This window comes from Alexandromys fortis, unplaced genomic scaffold, assembly GCF_014885135.2.
Source record: "Alexandromys fortis isolate MF-2015 unplaced genomic scaffold, M_Fortis_MF-2015_v1.1 scaffold_92, whole genome shotgun sequence".
In the NCBI taxonomy this organism is placed as follows: domain Eukaryota; kingdom Metazoa; phylum Chordata; class Mammalia; order Rodentia; family Cricetidae; genus Alexandromys; species Alexandromys fortis.
The window spans coordinates 857,455-874,869 of NW_026067972.1; the positions used below are offsets into that span (position 1 = coordinate 857,455).

At 45.6% G+C, this 17,415-nt stretch overlaps 1 protein-coding gene across 4 annotated transcripts; it reads left to right on the forward strand.

Moving 5' to 3' along the window:
• The first annotated feature begins 1,403 nt into the window (after positions 1-1,403).
• Positions 1,404-15,245, forward strand: Pgap4 (post-GPI attachment to proteins GalNAc transferase 4). Of its 4 annotated transcripts, none has more exons than XM_050155971.1 (2): positions 1,404-1,594; positions 13,461-15,245. In XM_050155971.1, exon 2 carries the CDS (start codon positions 13,517-13,519, stop codon positions 14,744-14,746), a length of 1,230 nt encoding a protein of 409 aa, XP_050011928.1. In that variant the 5' UTR covers positions 1,404-1,594; positions 13,461-13,516; the 3' UTR covers positions 14,747-15,245. The 4 variants fall into 4 exon arrangements, with proteins under 4 accessions (XP_050011928.1, XP_050011929.1, XP_050011927.1 ...); XM_050155972.1 differs by lacking the exon at positions 1,404-1,594 and adding an exon at positions 1,867-2,013; XM_050155970.1 differs by lacking the exon at positions 1,404-1,594 and adding an exon at positions 1,920-2,054.
• The last annotated feature ends 2,170 nt before the right edge of the window (positions 15,246-17,415 follow it).

The following is a 17,415-nucleotide window of genomic DNA, read 5'->3' on the forward strand; positions in this document are numbered from 1 at the left end:
ATGGAAATACTGTAGAACAATGGTTCTCATATTTCCTGACGCTGTGACCCTTGAATACAGTTCCTCATGTTATGGTGACTCCCAATCATAAAATTATTCCATTGCTACCTCATAACTGCAATTTTAGTACTGTTATGAATCAAAATGTAAATGCAGGATACCTGGTACGTGACCCCCAGGGACGCTGCTAAAGAATCTAGCATATTCCTTAAAATAGCACTCATTGTATTGTGCCCTCTGCCTATGGCTGCAATTCAGATGCCCAGTGTGCTGGTGTTTTGAAAACACCTTCATCGGATTGGTCTGTGGGCAAGTCTGTAGGGTATTTCCTTAATTAATGATTGACATGGGTAGGTCCAGGCCACTCTGTGGGCAGTGCCACCCAGTTGCAGGTGGTCCTCGGTTGTGTATGAATGCAGGTTAGCAAACCTCGGAAAGGCAGCTAGTAGCACGCCTCCATGGTCTCTGTCTGCTTTGCTCAGTTCCTGCCTCGAGTTCCTGCCTGACTTCCCTTCCTGATAGACAAAGCGGTAAGATGAAATAAACCCTATTCTCCCCAAGCTGCTCTTGGTCAGGATTGTTTACTTCTGTAGTAGAAAGCAACTAGAACACCCAGGAACAAGACGATGATCTCATTATGACATCAAATTAATAACGTAAGGAACTTCCTCCTTCTAGACCTGTAAAGTGGTACCCAGTTACAGAAAGTGTAGATATTACTGCATAATTTCTAGGGGTGTGTTCTATTATGCAAATTGTTTGCACCCCGAGTATTTAAATGATAATTATCGGACAATACAACTTTACAATCACCAAAATTCAAATTTCATATTATATGCGCCCCTCAAAATATTCATTTAAATCCTGACCGAGACAGGCAAACGGATGGAATTAGAAGCAATGAAAAGGGCCATAGAAAATGCCTTGTGGTGAAGCCAGGGTGCAAAGCTGGCTGTCACCTTCTCTTAGACACACACACACACACACACACACACACACACACATTTTTATCCTCTCTTGAGTCATTACCTATGTTGTACCAGTGTCGCACTTCAGAGATTATTCTATCCCAGCGTACATATGTTTCTCCCATCTCCAGCTACATCTCCCAGGGGGCTTTTGCATTTAAATAGAAAGCATTTGGAAAATTGAAGCCCATTTAGAAACAGAGAACTAAATTTCTACGCAAACGCTTCCGCGAAAGGCAAGACGTTTCACTAAAATACATTCCCTCCGTGTGCCCACCTGATGGAATAAAACCTTGGCTTGTATTTCCCTCACAGAAGAGACAGTCCTCCTGTTCTCCTGACTTGGGGGCGACCCTGCTTTTCCCTCGCTGCCCATCAGTTGGCGCCTTTTGCCTCTCCCCCCCCAACCCCCACCCCCGATCCAGCTTTGGGGGCTGCAGTCGCTCCGCAGCTCGCAGGTCACATGGCCTGGCAGAGCTAGGGGAGCCCTGCGCCGGAGCGGCTACGGAGGAGGCGAGGCTTCCGCTGCTCCAGCCTGGCAGGATTGTGCGAAGGCGCTTCCACCGAGATCTGCCAGCGTGGGCTTCGGCGACGGTGGCCTTGGCAAGCCAGGACGCCTCCACGGGGTAGGTTTCCTGTCCGGCTGGTGTCGCGGAGCCGCGCCCCAGCGAGGGGAGGCGGTGTGGGAACAGCGGCTGGCGCGGGGAGCGGTGCCCAGGAGGCCTGCGTCCCTCGCCGTGCGCTCGGCAGGCTGGCTCGGCCGCGGCCCCGCCCTCGGTGCACGGGGAGGGTGCGGCTCGCTCTCCTGCGGTCGCCCGCCCGGGCCAGGCTGTCACCAGGCCGAGGGATGCAGCCCCGGAGCCCCGCAGAGTCGGCCCGTGCGGGCAACCCGAACCTTGCCGCCTAATGGCTGCCCGGAGCGTGGGCCCCTCCGCGCGTCCTCGGTGGGGCGCGTCCTCCCGCGAAGGTGACCCGAGTTCCAGCTCCCGGAAACGCCCGCGCTTGGAATGCCACTGCGATGGACTCGGGCAGTCACGGCCTGCAGGTGGGGAAACTGAGGCCGGAGGACAGCGGGGACTTCCCAAGGTCAGCGGCAACCACTGGGTGCTAGGCTTCGGGTTCTCCTTTAATCATCTTTTTCCCCAAATCGGTAGGATGGATGGGTGTGTCTCAGCCCTCGCGCTGGCTCTCGTGCCCAGGCGTCGCTGGTGCCGCACTGCGCTCCCCGAGGTGTCGTGGGAGCCCGAACCCCCGCGGGTCGCTGTGACCTGGCATTTCAGGCTTCGCCCTTGGTCTCTCCCCTAGGGGACCATCGCGCGCGCGGCTTCAAAGATGATCTCACTATGCGGACTTTCAGCAAAATCTGCAGGTGTGTGCGCCCTGGAGCGCACGCCTGTTTCCGCAAGAGAAACCATGTAAAGGAAATAGTTATTTGAGAGCGCCTTTCTAAAGGGTCTTTGTACCCCCAACAAAGGTCAGAAGAGGTCAGAAGACAGAAGAGCAAGCGAGTGTCTTTCGCTTAACATGAGAATCAGGAAAAAAATTGGAAATGATAATCATGAAGCAAAAAAGAAAAATAGCAAAATAAAAATAAAACTGCGTCTTCTAGATTGATGAAATTCTGTTTATTTTAATTTTTTTACATTTAAAGTTTTATGTTAATAATGTAGAATAATGGCATATAGTTTTAATGTTGCTTTATCCCTAGAAATCAATGCTTAATTTCCAGTGTATTAGTCTTTTGCGTTTATATGGATGGAATATTCATTCTTTTTCCCATATTTTAATTGAGGTACATTTATTATGGTTTTCCTAGTTATAATTCTAAACACTCTTTAATATACTTTCATCAATTTTTTAAAAATCGTGATGTTAGTTATCTAACTATGAATTTATCAAAACTTTAAAATATACAATTAAATGGTACCTTTTGTTTCAGTAAAGTGTGCCTCAATAAAGCTGTTTTTCAGACAAGATCAGAGGCATTCAGGGTGGTATGACTGTAGACTAAAGTTGTTTGTAAAAGCCAGGAGAATTATGATGGGTGATAAAAAAAATGCCTAATTAATAAAACATGTTATAAAGTCTTAGTAATAAAATAACAGAGCCATGGCACCAAAAATACATAAAAATGCAAAAAGCTGGGCATGGCGGCACAGGCTTGCAATTCCTATATTAAGGAGCTTGAGAATCTCAAGTTTCAGGCCAGTCTGGGCTTCATAGCAAGGCACTGTCTCAACTGATATGTAAGAATTAATATAACAATAATAAAAATCCACAAACATAGAAGTATAAGATAATATGTCATAAATGTAGCCATTTAAGTTAGGGATTAAAAGAGGATTTAGGTTTCTTTGCTGCCCTACTCAGTGTCCATGTGCTTGGCACAAGACTCAGTGCTGAGTGAAATGCTGAGCACAGGCCATTGGCATCATATGTGTTCTTTGCAGGCATGTAAAAGCCAGCAGGAACCCTCCTTCTCCCATGGCTCTCATATCACTTTCATTAAGTTATATTCCCTATACAAATAAAATGGTCACCTATGTGCATTTTCTTCCACATTGTCCTTCCCTTCCAATTATCCCCCCACACTCACACACTTTTATTACAAACAGAATTTAAGTGAGACATCCTACTGATTTTAAGTAGCACCGCCCATCATTTCTGCGAGGTGTACTCCTTGAAGGAGAATTGCTAACCCGTGTCAAAGGGGACACCCTGGTATTATCTGCTAAGACAGCACCAATCTACATGCAGATGTGCATTTGCTGAGCCATATTGCTTCTTCATGGAGTAAATTGAATTGAGATTGTGTTATCAAGGTTAGTTTTGGAAAAAGGACCATCTTTCTGTTACCGAGTCTTTCCGGTAGAAATGTGTGCTATTTATGCATTTAGTAATGACCTTTTTGTTTGTTTGGTTGGTTGGTTTTTTTGTGTTTGTTTGTTTTTTTGAGACAAGGTTTCTCTGTAGCTTTTGGAACCTGTCCTGATTACTAGCTCTTGTAAACCAGACTGGCCTCGAACTCACAGAGATCCACCTGCCTCCTTTTGTATAACTTTATATGCATGCTCTGCCTATTTTATTTTTTTCAATTTTAATTTTAAATTATTTGTAGGTATTTTATTCCAAATATATTCCTTTTCCATTTTCCCACAGTTTTTAAAAATTATGTTAATGAAGTTTGGTTAATGAGATGAAACCATTTATTTTATTTTATAAATGTGCACTGTGTACATCTTTTCAGAAGTAACCAGTAGTACCATTTACACACATGTGCATGCATACTCACATACACACACACACACACACACACACACGCGTACACCATGTATTATTTTAGATTTTTACCTACCGCATCCTAAAAGGTTTTTTGTTTGTCTGGTTGGTTGTTTGTTTTGCTGTTTCTGATGGTTTTTCGTCTGATTTTCTAGGGCCTAGAAGCAGTAGTAGATGTTGGATGGGGGCAAGGATCTTGGATTTACTTTTTACTACCGCATTCCAGAATCTTTGTTAGCCACAGCAAATTTACTGTGCCTTAGCTTGTCCCACTTCAAAGCGGACTTAATAACTATCGTAGGCTCTTTACACAGATCCACTCAATGCTTAGAAGAGTGCCCGGAGCATAAGTGTCAGGCAAGGTTCGAAATAAATTCTTCTCTGCCCTGTGTGTGATTGGGCTCTGTGCTATGCCCAGTTTTTTTTTAATTAATTTATTTATTTATGCAGTATCCTGCCTTGTAGGACAGAAGAGGGCACCAGATCTCATTATAGGTGGTTGTGAGCCACCACGTGGTTGCTGGGAATTGAACTCAGGACCTCCAGAAGAGCAATCAGTGCTCTTAACCACTGAGCCATCTCTCCAGCCCCTATGCCCAGTTTTATAGTGGAGGAATTATGAGCCGTGGAGGCCAGAAGATTTAATGGGATCTTTTATTTGCTCAACAGTCATTAAATCTCTTCCCTGGTAGAGGGCTATGCTGGGCCTGGGATGCAGATTGAAGATAAATCACAGCCAGTGCAATAAGAAAGGACGTGAAGGCCTGCTGCGTAATGTGTTGTGTTGTGGGTAAAGCCACGAATGACATCAGGCATCGTGGACAGTGTGTGGGCTTTGAGTTTCCGGCTTACAATTTGCTAGAATCTATTTTTCCATCGGAACGGGATTGATTGTACTGCTCTTTGAAGGCTGCCTATTTGGTTTAATGAACTGGATTCAAGGGTCTAGCACCCCCTGGAATATGCAGCGAGAACTGAACAAATGCCTACAAATAGATACTCTGCTCTGTATCTCAGGGTCCACATCCGTGGATTCAACTCACTGTAGACCGAAAATATTTTTAAAAGCTGAACATGTATGTATTTATCTTTATTGTCATTATTTTCTAAATGATACAACACAGTTACTATTTAGAAAACATTGGCCTTCAGATAGGTATTAGAGCTAATTTAATATATTAAAGAAGTGTGTAGCTTGTATGTAAATGCTGGCATTTTATTTATTTATTTATTTATTTTAATGTATTTATTAAAAATTTCCACCTCCTCCCATCCTCCCAATTCCCTTCCCTTCCCCCCTCTTCCTCCCCCTAGCTCTCCAGTCCTAAGAGAGGTCAGGGTGCTCTGCCCTGTGGGAAGTCCAAGGCCCTTCCTCATCCATCCAGGTCTAGGAAGGTGTGCATTGAAACAGCCTAGGCTCCCAAAAAGCCAGTACATGCAGTGGAATCAAAACCCGGTGTCATTATCATGGGCTTCTCAGTCAATCAGAGCAGCTTCAGATTTTGGTTTTGGTGTCCTGAGTGGTGGGGAGTCCTGGAATCAACCCCCATTGGGTACCAAGGTAGAACATGACAAATAAATGCTGTGGGGAAATTCATGGAACGCGTCTTAATGCGTGTAAGGAAAAGACACTTAGATCAGGTTGGGGAAATCGGGTTGACTCTTGGAAGGGATGTATACCTCTTGACCTGATTTTTCCTGATTGAGTTGGTGTGTGTGTGTGTGTGTGTGTGTGTGTGTGTGTGTGTGTGTGTGTGTGAAAAGGGTGCGGTTGGAACGGTTGTTAGAGCTGAACTCTGAGGGATCTTGGCAAAGCGTTAGGACTTTCTTCTGCAGACACGGGGCATTATTATCAACCAGCTTTATAGAAAAGAGTGTTCTTCTGACCCTTGCATTCAGAGAATGGTAACGGAAGCTGTTACCCTCAGCTGCAGCATCCCATCCAGTGCTGACAAAGGACTTCCTCAGGCAGGCTCCTTTCATCTAAGTGATGTCTACATAGTGAGATACTTCCATTGTTTTATATTTTAAAGCTAGCATGCATAGCACAGGTCTAGTTGTGGAATTGTCATAACACTTTGTTCTTTCTTGTCTTTAGACCCCGTCACCTGACCTTCCGCTCAACCTTGGCTGCTCTCCTTCCTCTCCCCAGACCCCTCTCTTATCACATGATTTATATTCCATTACCCTATTTTTCCCCTTCCCCTCTACTCCTCTTGAGGTCCTCTTTCTGGTTTTATAACTTATCTGCCATGTAAATGCATGCACACACACACACACACACACAAAGTATAGGATCTGCATACAAGAGAAAACATGGCATCTGTCTTTCTGAGTCTGGCCTAGTTGGCTTAATGTAATGATTTCCAGTTCAGCCTATTTTCCTGCCCGATGTCATTATTTCTCTTTTCTTCATGGCTGAAAAGAAAATTCTACTGTGTTCTGTGTACTACGTTTTCTTTATCATTTCATCTGTTGATGGACATGTAGTGTGCTTCCATTTCCTGCCTGTTGGGAACACTACAGGGAGGCGTAGAGGTGTACAAGTATCTCCATGGCATGTTGACTTACAGTCCTCTGGGTTTGTACTCGAGAGTAATACAGCTGAGTCATATGGCCATTCTCTCTCTCTCTCTCTCTCTCTCTCTCTCTCTCTCTCTCTCTCTCTCTCTCTCTCTCTCTCTCTCTCTCTCTTTCTCTCTCTCTCTCTCTGTGTGTGTGTGTGTGTGTGTGTGTGTGTGTGTGTTAAGAAACCATCATACTGGTTTCTGTAATGGTAGGAGTTCACACTCCTACCAGCAGTAATGAATGGTTCCTCTTTCTCCACATCCTTGCCAGCATTGCTGTCAATTTTTCTTGATGTTAGCCATTCTGACTAGAGTGTAATAGAATCACTAAGTTTTATTCAAGGTTAATTAATTAAATATTATTTTATGTGTATGACTGTTTTGCCTACATCTGTGCATGTCTGATGCCCGCAGAGGCCGGTAAAGGCGTCACATCACCTGATTCTGAAGTTATGGCTGGTTTGAACAAGCTGCCATATAGATGCTGGGAAATGAACCTGTGTCCTCTGCAAAAGCAGCAAGTGCTTTTAACCCCAGGGCCCTCTCCGCAGCTCTTACAGCAGTTTTAATTTGCATTTTCCTAATGGCTAAGGATATTGAATGGTTTTCATATATATTTTTTGGCCGTTTGCATTTCTTCTTTTGAGAATGATCTGTTCAATTTATTAGCCCATTGGCATTTTAAATTTTTGGTTTTGAGACTATAATATAATTACAGCATTTCCCCCTTCCCTTTCTTTCCTTCAAGCCTTCCCATATACTCTTTCTCACTTTCTTTCAAATTCATGGCCTTCTTTTCTTTAATTGCTATCACATGCAAATATATGTCTCTCTCTATAGACGTGTATGTTCCTAAATATAGCCTGATCAATGGCTGTAACTTCTCATGCTACTTGGAAATACAGTCTCACAGGGAAGTTCCAGATCATCTGACTCTTAAATTTTTTTTCTGCCCTCTCTTCTACAATGTTCCCTGGGCCTTAGGTGTGGGAGTTGTTTTGTAGATGTATCCAGTGGGTCTGGGCTCAACAACTTTGCATTTTAACTGTTTTTGGTTTTCTATAATGGTCTCCTTCTGTTGCAAAGAGAAGTTTTCTTGATGAGGGGGAGATAAAACTTTCCTGGGGGTGTAAGGATAAATATTTAGCATGTAGTTAGTGTTACATTGATTTAATGAAGTGGTGCTTCAGGATCCTACCCGATATCCATGACTCCACTAGTTATTATACCCTCTTTCTACAACTTATCTCCCTCCCCCTCCCAAAATAGAGCCGCCCGTTTCCCCGTTTACCCAATTAGACCTTGTGTACCTTGCTATTACCCCTCCCTATTGTCCTTTCATCTCCTTGCCCCACCTATGGTCCCTTTTTGCTTTCTTGGCTTCTGCAGAAACCTATATGCACTCGCATCTGAAGATTTGGAACTAGGAGCCTCCAATGAGAGAGAAAATATGTTTGTCTTTCTGGGTCTGGGTTACCTCACTCCATATTACCCTTTCTACTTCCATCCGTTTACCTGTAAAGTTCATGATTTTATTTTTATTTACAACTAAATAGTATTCCATAGTGTGTATCCCATAGTATTCCAAACTCCATTGTCATTATCTGTTGATTGAAGAATATTTAATTTGTTTGTTTTTGTTTTTCTATTTCCTAGCCATTGTGAACAGAGCAGCCGTGAACAAAGGACGTGTAGTCCTTTGGGCACATGCCAAGCAGTGGTACAGCTGGCTCATATAATAGATTTCCTTTTAGCTTTTTGACTATTCTCCCCACAGATTTCCACAGTACCTGTAGCAGTCTGCAGCCCCTCCAGCAATGAATGAGGGTTCCTGCTCCCATGCCCTCTCCAGTATTTGTTGTTGCTTGTTTTTTTTTATTCTGAATGGAATAAGATGAAAATCAAAAAGTTGTTTTGATTTGCAGTTCCCTCTTTGCTATGGATGATGAAAATTTTTTGAGAAATTTCCTAGCCATTTTCCCCTTCTTCTATGAGCTCTCTGTTCAGGTCCCAGGCCCTGAAATTGGGAAGGGCCTAGAAGGAGTAGAGAAACCAGAACCTGCTAAGCTCTTATACTCCAGTGTGTGGGTACGTGGTGATAATCTGTCACGAAGGAAGGTGTACTTGGGAAAAATAGACAGCTTCCAAGTACTTACTTCCTGACACATAGTGTGGTGTTCTGTCTCTCAGATCCCCATGGCTCCTTCAGTTTAATTTTTACAAGATTTACACTAAAAACGCAGTGTCTACTACCATACTGTGTACTTATTCAGACAAATTCTAATTTATGCTTCTTTCTCGGTGTCATTATCCTTTATTGTATTTTCTGAGTCCCATACCCTTGGTGTGATATTAGGTGAAATCCCGTTTAGGGAATGGCTGCACCTTAAGTGGCAGTAATTTCAAGACATAAATAAGAACTTACCACTGTGGAACTGAAGCAATTGCTACCAAGCTGATTCAGAAAAACCTGTCAGACTACAATGTTAATAACATATGGGCCTAGGCAGGTAATCTTATGGGTGACTAAGGACTTCTGGGAATAAAAAGTGTCAGAGTAATCACCTAGACACACCTTCCTTTCACCTGCTTCTAATTATATAATCGCGGCATCTCTGCCTGCATTCATAGGGTGGGAGAGAACTGTGATTGAAAAAAAAAACCCATATATTATTGGTTCAGTTCCTTGAGGTCATTTATGTTAAACTGTATCTGGAAAGTGCAGTAAACAGTGGGTGTTGGTGGACACCCCACCCCACCATGCCCCCCCCCCCCGCCCCAAACAGCCAGAACATAACCTTGAATGCCTATGTAACTCAAGGATTTTTGCCAAGTCACTCATCCATCATCAAATGAGGGTGTAATCCCATTTTTATGACCCACAACAAGTGTGCTAATTTGCAGCATTTAAATATTCAACAGTATTTTCTTTTTCTCCTTGAAGGGATGATCTGTATCTCCCTGACCACAGACTTCAGGCTTTTCTTTCTTTCTTTTCTTTCTTTTTTTTTGATTTATTTATATTATATGTATACAGTGTTCTGTCTGGATGTATGCCACCAGACCAGAAGAGTGCACCAAATCTCATTATAGATGGTTGTGAGCCACCATGTGGTTGCTGGGAATTGAACTCAGGACCTCTGGAAGAGCAGGCAGTGCTCTTAACCTCTGAGCCACCCCTCCAGCCCCTACTTCAGGCTTTTCATACCCTCTTTCTGCTTCAGGCTTTTACTAGCCTCTTTCTGTTTCTGTGCCTGGTCTGTTGAGTTGGAAAACTAAGTTCTTCCAGACCACTGAACCTGGGGGATTATTTCAGAAGCCTTCTCTGACTCCAGTTCGCCAGGGTTCGGAGACAAAGCTTATGCCCTGTGAGGGTTTGGGGCTTTCTTGGAGCAATCAGATCCTTTCTTTTCTCGTGGGAGTCTAGCGATCATCCTGCAGCCCTTTGTTTCTGATCGTCAGCTTCCTGCTTCCCTAGCTCTGCAGGAGAGTTTCCTTCCCCTGGTGCTGTGGCTGGTGGATGGGATGGGTGGATTTGATCTCTGGCATACCAGCAAGGATGCAAATTTGACTCAGTCTTAGCACAGCCCTGGTAGCCATTTCCTCTGCACTGTGATCCATAAGGAGAAGCGCATTGGCTGCCTGCTTCTCATCTACTTCTTCTCTGGATCCAGTAAGACGACCAGCGTCAACAGATCTGTGTGCAAGAGTGCTGGGCATTGTCGTAAATCATAAAGGCTTGTGGCTGTTTGTCACTCCAGTGGGAGCTGATCCCTGCAAGCAGAGATCCTTGGCACTTCTGATTGAGTTCCTCTCCTTCCCTGATCACCTATGGAACTGCAGCCTGCAGTAACCGGCTGCGAGATGTTTGTGGTTTGAGCTCATCCTGTGGAGAAAGCTCCTGGGGTCAAAGGTCCTCTTTATGTTGACAGGGACACTCCTGTTCCTGTCTCACCTGCCATATCATTGTGATCCATAGCATTTATTGTGCACCTGGTATTTTCCAAGCTGACTTCCTCATCTTTTTGCCTTTGTACGTAAGCCCTTCATCTAGACGGTCTAGCTTCCTTGAGTAATAAACAAGGCAGGGAGAATAGTGGGGGCAAGAAGCCCCCCAAATGGTCCTGTTCCCAGAGCTGCTACACTAGAGGCGTGGGATTGCCCCAGTTCCAATATTGGGTGTCGAACAGTCGTGATGAGGAATTAATTAGGTCAGATGATGTACAAGTCTGTGATGTACTGACTGTGGACTTCACCAGATCGGAGGGAGAAAGAGCCGGTCTATATAGTACATGGATACTCCAAAACCAGCAAACCTAGGGTCATGTGCTGCCAAAAGCTCCTTGCTTCTTTCCCTCTGGCTGCTCTCCAGATCTCTTGACAGTACTAAAATAGTTTGACTCACATCTGGATTCCCAGGACCATTGTCTTTTGTCGCAGTCTTGTCTCTGCTTCCTCGAAATGTGTCACAACACTGTAGAGGAACGTGGGGTGTTCTACATGACTGTGGAAGGCGGGTGAGAATCACTACTCTAAAGAACAAGCCCCCAAATCATTACTGGTGACACCCTGGGCTACATGTAGCTCACAACACTAACCAGTAGAGATGTCAGAGGAGGAGGTGAGCTGTTGGGACAGACATTTTCTAGACCCATAGAGATTCTCCTTTCAGCTCATATATTACTGCCAAGCCCTAGTCATATGACCCTGAAGAAGGCATGCTAGGAAATGAAGTTCAGTGTGTGGCTGCTAAAGGTAGCCTGCAGGTAGGGAGTGCCGGTAGACAGAACAACCACACCCTCATGAGACACAGACAGCCCTCCCTCCGTTGTTCACAAGCTGGACCGCTTTCTTTGAAATGCTTGCAAATACCATGCTTCTGAAGCAAGAGTATGCTTTTGATACTGTAGCTATCAGTCTTGCATTAAGCCTACTACTCTTAGACTAGCTTCATTGTCTTAAGTTTCGTTGTTTGGTTTTCTATCGAAACATTAGGAATTCTTGCTTTTCAAATATTACTTGAATATGAGCATCAATTTTAGTTTTTCAATTGTGTGTGTATGTGTGCGTGCACGTGTGCATGCACACCCCCACACACGTACACACCTACACAGACGCATATTCGCGTGCACACACACATGTGTGCAGTTTGCATGGGAGCATGTGGACATGTGTGCATGTGGAGGCTAAGAACATTTCTCAGGTAAGACCACCTTGCTTTCTTTCTCTTTTTCATGTGCACATGTGTGTTTGCATGTTCATGTATGTGAATGTGCCATGGTGAGTTGCACAGGTCAGAAGACAAACCTTCAGTATCCATCCTTCCCTCCCACCGTCTTTGAGATGGTCTCACAGCTGTCTACACCAGACTCGCTGGCTCCCAGGAATCCGGTTTGCTACCTCAGCTAGCCGTTGTGTGGGGTCTGGGGATTTGAACTCGTGTTCTTATGCTTGCACGGCAGGCACTTTCCCCACTAAGCCATCTTTCCAGCCTCTCACTTTGTTTTTAATCTAGGGTCTCTGTCCTGACAGGAAGTTTGACAAGTAGGCTAAGCTGGCTAGCCAGTGAGTGCAGGGACCTGTCTGTTGGTCTCTCCCTCCCCAGTGGGAGGATTGGAAGGATGCCCTTCCACATACAGTTTTTGGGAGGGGCTAGTTTTAGGGTTCAGACTCGGGTCCTTTGTTGGAATGGTCAGCGCTTTACTGATTTGGTCATCTTCTCCAGCTCCACGAGGCATATTTTAATGTCATTTTAATTCTGTTTAATTTTTCCTCTCTAGCATGTTTAATATCCATCATAAACCCACGAGACAGTGATTATTTCTGAGAATTGAGGAATCCAGGATATAGAGAGGTGAAGTGGCTTCCCGCCAATCGAATGGCAGATCTGAGGTTTGTACCTCACACCTGTGCTCTGAGGAATGTGTCCCAAGACATCCCTTTCGGAACCAAACTGTTTTTCCTCTACTTACCTCACCCACCTCACTGAAAAGCCCCGTTGTAGATTCTCCAGTGAGATGATTCCCCCCCCCCTCGAAGTCTACAGTTTGATTGTGTAAGGAAAATGTCTTCTCCCAAATATAGTCCCATGCAAATAAATTAGGGGGACAATCAGAATTAAATGATTAGATTAAATGAGACTAGAGGAATCAAAAATAGCATTAAATAGCAAGGCCCACCAAGTATTCCTTTTTCATTGGAATATGCAGAAAAGAGTTTCGGAAATTACACAGCCCCGTACAATGCATTGATGCTCCTCTAACTGTGTGCATTTCTTCTGTGTCAGGCTCTGTCCCTCGTGTGCCTGTGGTGACACCCGTGTCTTTTGTAGCTAGTGAATGAAAATAATTTTCCCAGCCACAGGTGATCTTCTGATACACTGTGACGCTAACATCACATTTTTAGACACAGGGAGTTGGTTGAAAGCGCAGGGTACATCTGACCATAAACAATGAGAGCATCTCAAGGCTCACTGTCTGATAGAGCCCAAGAAAACTGTCACTGCGGAAAGTCCTTTTGAGTCTCCAGCGGCTACACAACCTTGAACTACAATTTCCAATTTGATGTGTGCTGGACTGCATTGATGGGATTCTTTTTTTTTTAATTTTTTTAAGTTTTGGTTTCTGATTCTATTTTCTCTCTTTAGGTTTGACTTAACGATTCTGGCCTGAGATCCAGGATGGTTTGTTCTTGGGACCAGACATGACCAAAAGTTGCCTCATGACCACGCCAACCTCTCCAGCTGCCATGCTTCTCCGGAGGCTCCGGCGACTCTCCTGGAGCAGCACTGCTGTCCAGCTCTTCATCCTAACTGTGGTGACATTTGGCTTACTGGCCCCGCTGGCCTGCCACCGGCTCCTGCACTCGTACTTCTATCTGCGCCATTGGCATCTAAACCAGATGAGCCAGGAGTTCCTGCAGCAAAGCCTGAAGGAGGGAGAGGCTGCCCTTCACTACTTTGAAGAGCTGCCCTCTGCCAATGGTTCTGTGCCCATCGTGTGGCAGGCCACCCCACGGCCCTGGCTGGTGATCACCATTATCACCGTGGACAGGCAGCCTGGCTTCCACTATGTCTTACAAGTCGTGTCCCAGTTCCATCGGCTTCTGCAGCAGTGTGGCCCCCAGTGTGAGGGGCACCAGCTCTTCCTGTGTAATGTGGAACGGAGTGTGAGCCATTTTGATGCTAAGCTGCTGTCTAAGTATGTCCCTGTGGCCAACCGCTACGAGGGCACCGAGGATGATTATGGCGACGACCCTTCGACTAACTCGTTTGAGAAAGAGAAGCAAGACTACGCCTATTGCCTGGAGTCAACCCTGCAGACCTACAATCCAGACTACGTCTTGATGGTGGAGGATGACGCCATACCAGAAGAACAGATCTTCCCAGTACTTGAGCACCTTCTGCGGGCTCGCTTCTCCGAGCCACACCTCCAAGACGCCCTGTATCTGAAGCTCTATCACCCGGAGAGGCTCCAGCACTACATCAACCCGGAGCCTATGCGGATCCTGGAGTGGGTTGGCGTGGGCATGCTGCTGGGGCCTGTGCTAACCTGGATATACATGAAGTTTGCCAGCCGCCCGGGCTTCAGTTGGCCCGTCATGCTTTTCTTCTCCCTGTACAGCATGGGGCTGGTGGAACTGGTGGGCCGACACTATTTCCTGGAACTCCGGCGCCTGAGCCCCTCCTTGTACAGTGTGGTTCCCGCCTCTCAGTGCTGCACCCCGGCTATGCTCTTCCCGGCCCCCGCAGCCCGCAGGACCCTCACCTACCTGTCCCAGGTGTACTGCCACAAGGGCTTTGGCAAGGACATGGCACTGTACTCTCTGTTAAGAGCCAAGGGGGAGCGGGCCTACGTGGTGGAGCCCAACCTTGTGAAACACATCGGGCTCTTCTCCAGCCTCCGGTACAATTTTCATCCCAGTCTGCTCTAGGAGTGCTAAGAAATGTCGTTCTGTACTTGGCGACTTCCTGGAGAGAACACACGCTGAGCTCTTTCTTTAAACATCGTTGCTTGCTGATATCCCGTTGTGTAATGTCTCTGGGTGTAAAGGCACTGGGACAGCGGAGGAACGCATCGAAGTTAGAGCCTGTACAGCTGGAGCCGCAGCTTGCCACCCGTCTGGATCTCCGTCCCTCCACACAGCCACACTGCCTCATGCAGTTTGTCCCACTCAGTGAGGACGAATGTCCATGACAGTTACCTTCTCCCTTCGTCGCGACAGAGCTTGTGACTGCCAGAAATCTTGTGCACAGTGGTGTGAGACTTGTGTTAGGATTTTAAGGGTAGAATGTGGTGGGCAGTCAAATACTTTCGAGTGGATTCCTTTCTCGCAGGCATGGGGACGGATGCGTGCTTAGAACATGTGCCCAAAGAGGCAGGCCCGTGTTGTCATAGTTTCCTCGTTGTCCTCAACCTGGTGTAATAAACGTGTAAAAGTTGTGCTGTGCCTGTTGTCTCCAGGGCAGTGATCTGGCTCTTCGGCGATACAACGGCTTCTTTCCTGTATACCTGTAGTGTACTCGGAGTCAGTGCCGTCGGTGAGAGCTTTAAGTCACAGCCACGTCTGGACGCGCTTTCTGAATTACCTGGGTTCAGTTGCTTCCGTTCAATACTTAGTTAATATTGAATATTTTTGTCACGGTTTGATTCCTGGGCAGGGGGACATTTCAGCAGGGTCCAGAGGAGTGACCTCTATACAAGGAGCATAGCCTTCTCCCTACCTTTGCAGCCTAAAGGTCTATACCCATTTTATTTTTTTTCTACTGATAGCATTATAGTGCAGAAGAGAAAGTACGGTCTACGACGCCAAAAGAGCTACAGTTTGCGTGTTTATGAGACAGAACACATGCAGATGGATGCATGCCTCTGTGTGTGTGTGAAGACTTTAAATTTAAATTTTTAATTGTATTTATTTATTTATTTATTTATTTATTTATTCCTATCCTCTCATATGTTGCATCCTGACCACAGTTTCCCCACCGGTCCTCTCAGGTCCCTGCCCTACATCCCCTCTTCCCCAGATCTACTCTCCCTTGTTTCCCTTCAGAAAATGGCTGGCCTCCCAGGGATATCAACCAAACATAGCGTACCAAGTTGCTCTGAGGCTAGGTATTTCCCCTCATATTAAGACTGGACAAGGCAACCCAGTAGGAAGCAAATTCTCCTAAAAGCAGGCAACAGAGGCAGAGAGACCCCTGATCCTACTGTTAGGAGTTCTACAAGAACACCAAGCTGCACAGCCATAACATATATTCAGAGGACCTGGACTCTTACAGGCTCCCTAATGTTGGTTGGTTCAGTTTCTATTAGCCCCCATTAGCCCTGGCTGGTTGATTCTGTGGATTTTCCTGTGGTGTCCTTGACCCCTCTGGCTCATATAATCTTTCCTCATCCTCTTCAGGTTTCTCCGTGCTTCTCCTGATATTTGGCTGTGGGTCTCTGCGTCTGTCATCTGTCCCCATCAGTTGCTGCCTGAAGCCTCTCTGATGAAGATTATACTAGGCTGTGGTCTACAAGTATAATAGAGTATAATTAGGAATCATTTCATTAACTTTTTTTTCCTGGTAGGTGTTTGGTTCTATTCTAGTCTCTGGGCTATCCAGCTCTGGTTCCGGGCCCTCCAGGCAGTGTCGAGTGTGGGCTTTAAGCTGGCATGGGTTTTAAGCTGGACCAGTCATTGACTGGTCACTCCCACCACAATTTCTGTTCCGCCTTTACCCCAGCACATCCTGTAGATGGGACCAATTATCGACAGCTTCCTGTACAGTACACCAGGTAGGCAGGCACTGAGATCGACAATTAGTAAATGGGACCTCATGAAACTGAAAAGCTTCAGTAAGACAAAGGACACCACCAATAAGAGAACAGCAGCCCACAGAATGGGAAAAGATGATCACCAACTCCACATCCAACAGAGGGCTAATATTCAAAATTTATAAAGAACTCAAGAAACTAGACATTTAAAAATTTTAAGTTGTATGTTATTGAAGGGGATGTTACGTGCGTGAAAACATGTTCAGGTGTGTGCACACACATGTGAAGATGGCCACAGGCTGGTATCAGTTGTCCTCCTCAGCTCTCTACTGAAGTTTTGGAGACAGGGTTTCTCACTGACCAGAAAGCTCCAGTTTGGCTGGGCTGGCTGGACAGCGAGCTCCTGGCATCCTGCATCTGCCTCCCCTCGAAGGGTATTACAGATGTGTGCCGTTCTGCCCGACTTTCCTGTGGGTGTTGGGAAACAGCCTCAGATCCACATGCTTCTGTGGTAGCCCCGTGTCAAGTGAGACATCTACCTAAGCCACAGTGGTAGATTCTGAGGAAAGATATTTGCTAGATTGTGTAGTGGAGACACGGGGCATATGACTGACACCGGGCATAGTAGCTGTTTGAGCCCAGCGACTGCTAGAAATACAGACCGGCTTTTCATTGCGGCCACTGAGGATCAGTTTACATCTGACCCCACCTCCAATCAAACAAAAACCAATTGTTCATTCTGGAAATTAACTGAGACTCCTGTTGAACTTGTTCCAGGGTGAACGTCTGAACCTTCTTTCTCTTAAATCTCATACACAAATGTCCCTGGATAATACTTATTAAACT